The following is a 5,578-nucleotide window of genomic DNA, read 5'->3' as shown; positions in this document are numbered from 1 at the left end:
TTTTTTTTTTTTTTTAGGGGGGCGATGGAAAGGGTATCTGTATGGTAGCAATTACTTGGAGTTTGTCCCTCGGTTGGCTTCGGGATGTGCATGGGTTTTATCCTACTTTCTTAAAAAAAAAAAAAAAGCGGGGGATGTTCTCGAGGAGTCAGGTGTTCTGGAGCCCTATTATTCCCTCCCCCTAGCACCGTCTGTTTCCTTGCCTTCCCTAGATCCTCCTCATTGGTGTATTCTGCTTATCATCATCCTTGCTTCTGTCTTGCACTTGGCCACTAAAACTTAAATCTTGGAAAGAACACGGGACCTGGTATCAGGAGCTCTGGGTTCGAATTCTAGCTCACGGTGACCTTGAGTAAATCGTACATAAACAATCTTTGGGTTTCAATTTCCTTTCCTTTTCTTTTTGCCCCCCTCTGGTACGATGGGGATGAGGTGGCAGGGTGAAGGGGCTCTAAAGTCTCTTCCTAGCTCCCAGTGCTGGGACATCACTTTTCTTTCACGTCTTTACTACTGTACTCTTAGAGACACTTGAGGCAGGTTGTCGGAAGCCACTACTTGGTTAGAAGGAATGAAATAATGTGTCTAACTCATTAACCACCCCTACTGCGGGGCTCCTCACCGGTCTCCCCGCCCCTCTCACCCCCCTTCTTTGATTTCTTGGAGCCTATTTGGGGAAAGATCATTTCTTGCAGAGTTCAGTCTTTGGCTAGAAATGTTGAGCCTTGGAATTAGATGTCATTCTCTTTAGGTGTGGTTATATCTTTTTGTAATTATCTGTATTGTTTTGAGCTCATCATGCAAAACTTTGAAAGCTGGATTTTTGATAGGATATAGCTGAGAAGGACTTTAATGAGTTTGTCTGAATGGTACTGATATCTTGTGAATAGTGGTTGTGGAGGAGGACTTAGGTTAAAGGTGTAAGATAGTCTAAAGAGTTTTTTTTATCGAATTTCATTCCTTAGATCTGTCAACTCTCCCCAGCCCCCATTATCTTAGCTCTAATCTTAGTCAAGATGTAAAAGCCTTCTCTAAAAATGAGAGAAGCTGCATGATAAAGTGGGAAAAACCCTTATATGGAATCAGAGTCAATTGGCTTTCCAGCTGGAGTTCTCTGTGATTTTGAAGCAGATTTCTATAACTCAAGCCTCATTTAATCTGTGAAATGACTGTAGATTGCTTTATCTGATTTTGAAAGTTTCTTCCTACTCTAAATCTTGTGGTCCTTTATAGTTTTTGACTGTCTTGTTAGTAACTTGGAGTTGGTGTTAATTTTTAAGTCATAACTCCTTCTTATGCTACAATTTACTGCTGATTTTTTTGTATGGTTAATTATTTCTTATCCTATTTGTGTGCTAATTATAAAGTTCAGATGTTGAGCCATTCTCTCTTCAGAGGAATTTAAAAACAAAAACAAAAAAAACCCCAACATTTATTCTGCTGCTGAAGTTTGGAATGCCTGTCAGTGTTGTAACTTAAAAATTCAGCATGTGCTCTTGAATTTTTTTTTTTTTTTTAGGTTTAACTTTTGGCTATGGCGGCTGCTACGATAGTTCATGATACATCTGAAGCAGTTGAACTTTGTAGTTTATACGGATTGTACCTCAAGCCAATTACAAAAATGACAATTAGTGTGGCACTTCCACAATTGAAGCAACCTGGAAAATCTATTTCTAATTGGGAAGTGATGGAAAGATTGAAAGGAATGGTACAGTCATCAATTTTCCACTCTTCGAATTTCTAAAAGCACTATGGATTTCATACGTTTTGAAGGAGAAGTTGAAAATAAGAGTTTGGTTAAATCTTTTCTTGCATGCCTTGATGGCAAAACAATAAAGCTTAGTGGTTTCTCTGATATTTTAAAAGTTCGGGCTGCTGAGTTTAAAATAGATTTCCCAACTCGGCATGACTGGGACTCTTTTTTCCGTGATGCAAAAGATATGAATGAGACTCTGCCAGGAGAGAGACCAGACACAATTCATTTGGAAGGATTACCTTGTAAGTGGTTTGCACTGAAAGAATCTGGCTCAGAAAAACCAAATGAAGAAGTTCTCATTAAGGTATTTGAGACATTTGGAGAAATACGGAATGTGGACATTCCAATGTTGGATCCTTATAGAGAAGAAATGACTGGCAGAAATTTTCATACTTTTAGTTTTGGTGGACATTTGAACTTTGAAGCTTATGTTCAGTATAGAGAATATGTTGGCTTCATCAAAGCTATGAATGCCTTGCGTGGTATGAAACTAATGTATAAAGGTGAAGATGGCAAAGCAGTAGCCTGCAATATAAAGGTTTCTTTTGATTCAACTAAACATCTTAGTGATGCCTCTATTAAAAAACGTCAGCTTGAAAGGCAGAAACTTCAAGAACTTGAACAACAAAGAGAAGAGCAAAAACGGAAAGAAAAAGAAGCTGAAGAAAGGCAAAAAGAAGAGGAAAGAAAACAGAAAGAATTAGAGGAGTTGGAAAGAGAAAGAAAACGAGAAGAGAAGCTTCGCAAGAGAGAACAAAAACAAAAAGACCGTGAAGTCCGTCGAAATCAGAAAAAACTAGAAAAGATACAAGCAGAAGAGCAGAAAAAGTTACAAGAGAAGATAAAATTGGAGGAGAGAAAATTATTGTTGGCTCAAAGGAATCTTCAGTCAATAAGATTAATTGCAGAACTGCTAAGCAGAGCAAAGGCAGTAAAATTACTAGAGCATGAACAGAAAGAAGAAAAAATTCGCCTTCAACAACTTGAGGAGAGAAGACGACTTCAGGAGGCTGAACTCAGAAGGGTGGAGGAGGAAAAAGAACGAGCTCTGGGACTCCAGAGAAAAGAGAAAGAGCTAAGGGAGCGGCTATTAAACATTTTGTTGAGCAAGAAAATAGATGAGACACAGCAGAGCAAGGAAGAAGCAGTGGCATCTCATTCTGCCCTATTACAACCTGTTATAGATATTATACAGTCGGTGTCTTCAAGCTGTGTAACTTCTACCTCCTTGCATTCCCTTATAAGTCAGCCAACTCAGATTTGTCAAAGAGAAATGCTTTCAAATCAGGAGATTAATTTTAATTCCAAAAATGTGAATGGCAACTTAAGTGAAGAAGCTCAATGCAAAGAAAGTAAGAAACTTAACTGTATTACAAGTGAAAGCTGTACAGAAAAAAGATGCTCAGGTGTTCTCTCTTGTCTTCCTGCCAATAACCAACAACAAAAGGGTACATCTAATTGTGACCAGAATGTGTCCAAAAAAGAGTCATCTTCTGAACAAGACAAATGTAATAGAGAACCAAGTAAGGGGAAAAACCGGTCCAGTAGAGACAGAAGTACTGAGGAGAGGCATAAAAGGGATAGGAGCAAGCATAGAAGGGATGCAAGTAAAGAAGATGAAAGACAAAGAAAAGAGAGACGACTTCATAGAAGACACTCTTACAAGGATTCTAGTCCTCATCGGAGAAGTGTAAGCCCTGATAGATCTAGGTATCGGAGGTCCTACAGCAGAGACAGATACAGTAGAAGAGATAGAAGCAGGGATAGAAGAAGTGTGGGTAGGAAACGCAGTCGAAGAGGGAGATCACGATCCTTGAGCAAACACAGAAGTACTTGGAGCAGGTAGTAAAGGACTCTGCCTTTTTAAGGCCCACTTATATGATAGACCAGGACCAGCAAGAGGTTCTGAAGTTTTTGGCTTCTTGACCACCTTAAGAAAACTGAGTCTCTGCTTAGTGAATGTAAAGTGAACTCCTTTATGAAAGGAAACACAATTACATTGGAAATTTATTTTCTTTTTTTTAAGATTGCATAATTATTTGTGCTTCAGTTTCAACTGTGTTGGTAATTTGTTTTTCATTAGCTTTCCTTTTTCCTTTTAAATATTTTGATCTGATAGCTTTAATGTCACCAATCTTCTTTTAATCAGGAGAAATGTATAGACTGACAGTTTAAGAATTCCAGACCTACTACATAAATGTATGCAAAATTCTTGACTAAAAATTCTTTATGCACTCAATGAAGTCAACATGTACTGCAGAAAAAAGGGCACATTTAATTGAACTCGAGATAAGTTGCCAAATGTTAAGTGTTATGAACAACCACAAAAACATATAGGACATTTAAAAGAAAAAAACTTGCTAGTTTGATTTTATTTTGTATTTAACTGATTCAAAAACACGGAGATGGTGGTGGAAAGATGTGGGAACAAAATGATCATGGCATAGTAAGCCATATATGAAATGTAGATTCCTTTAAAATTGAAAATGCAAATGCACTATTCTTTTTAAAGATTCCAGTAAGTTGGAGTACGAGTCAGAGTGGTCTGGAGATGCTCCATTACTTCTGAAACATTGACTTTTTACAAATTAAAATAACTGAGAGTAAAAAGTTAGTTAAAAGCTTCTGTTTCTAGTACAAATTAGTGTGTGCGTGGTTTTTTTAAGAAGCTGTTTTGCTAAATTATTTTTACTTGCAATGTTTCAAACAGATTCAAGGCTGCAAACTTGTTGAATTTTATAATCTTTTGCTTCTTAAGACGAAGCTCAGGAATACTTTAAAATAGTTGTAACCTTTGGGTTATAAAAGGTTGTGTTTATTCCAGTTTGCATTTTTATGGTGAAATAAAAGCCTTTTCCAGTGACCCGAAATTCCTGTCTTTATATTTTTAAAAAAATGATGAAATTGAATTTCTGTTTATTCTTTGAGCAGTCAAGCACATATTTTTTTTAATCTCATTTTCATGTTCATTGGAGTTCATAGATTGTGTTGAATGCATTTTCATATCATGAGTGATTCTTAATATTCACTAATGCATCTAATTGCACTGTTACAGTTCAATATACTCAGTACTATAAAATACTTTAATGGATTTTCCTAGAATAACAACATTGATAAGATCATGTGGCACTTCACAGTTATATAGAGTGCTTCCTTCACAATAATCTTAATGATCTTCAATGAATAGAATGCCAGTAAAAAGCATTTTTTAAACTTAGTAATAATAGTTCTTATAGTGTTAAAAATGTGTCATAGAATAATAAAGGCTCTTTTATAAACTCTTAAAAAAAAAAAAAAAAGAGTGATAACTTCACCCTCAATTTAGAAGATAAATTCTAGAGAGTTACCAGAACTTAAGGGATCTTCCATAAGTCATGTATAGAAAAGGAGTCAGAGAAGTGTCAGATAAATAATCTGAATGTATGTCTTACTGGTTCCAACCCAATTATACTATCTAAGACTATGCAATGCTGCCTCTGATCCACATAGTAGGTATTTGGAAAATATTTGTTGAATGAATGGATGGTGAACAATTTCTATATCTACTGTATAGTGGTATAGAAAAGTAATTAGAACCACTTATTGCCATTTCAAAAGAATAATATGGTAATTGGTTTGCCTATTATTTTTCAAACACAGACAGAATCCAGAGAAAATGACAAACATTATACATTATATTTTGTTTACCTTTTCTGTGGCATAGCTCCATAAGCCAACAGTGTGGGAAATGTTGGAATCTATTTGTGCACGATCACAGCAGCCTTCTATCCTTTGCAAGACTTCTAAGCAGCTCAAAAAGACCCAGCAGTCCAAAGCTCCAGGAGG

At 36.3% G+C, this 5,578-nt stretch overlaps 1 protein-coding gene across 1 annotated transcript; it reads left to right on the top strand.

Moving 5' to 3' along the window:
• The first annotated feature begins 1,516 nt into the window (after positions 1-1,516).
• Positions 1,517-4,166, top strand: LOC123256325 (A-kinase anchor protein 17A-like). Its single transcript, XM_044684967.1, is given in 2 exon segments — positions 1,517-1,710; positions 1,712-4,166. Coding segments are annotated over 2 exon segments (2,067 nt in total). The 5' UTR covers positions 1,517-1,531; the 3' UTR covers positions 3,600-4,166.
• The last annotated feature ends 1,412 nt before the right edge of the window (positions 4,167-5,578 follow it).

Source organism: Gracilinanus agilis, unplaced genomic scaffold (genome assembly GCF_016433145.1).
Source record: "Gracilinanus agilis isolate LMUSP501 unplaced genomic scaffold, AgileGrace unplaced_scaffold57840, whole genome shotgun sequence".
Taxonomy (NCBI): domain Eukaryota; kingdom Metazoa; phylum Chordata; class Mammalia; order Didelphimorphia; family Didelphidae; genus Gracilinanus; species Gracilinanus agilis.
The sequence above is the reverse complement of the archived record's forward strand: the minus strand, read 5'-3'. Positions and strand labels throughout refer to the sequence as shown.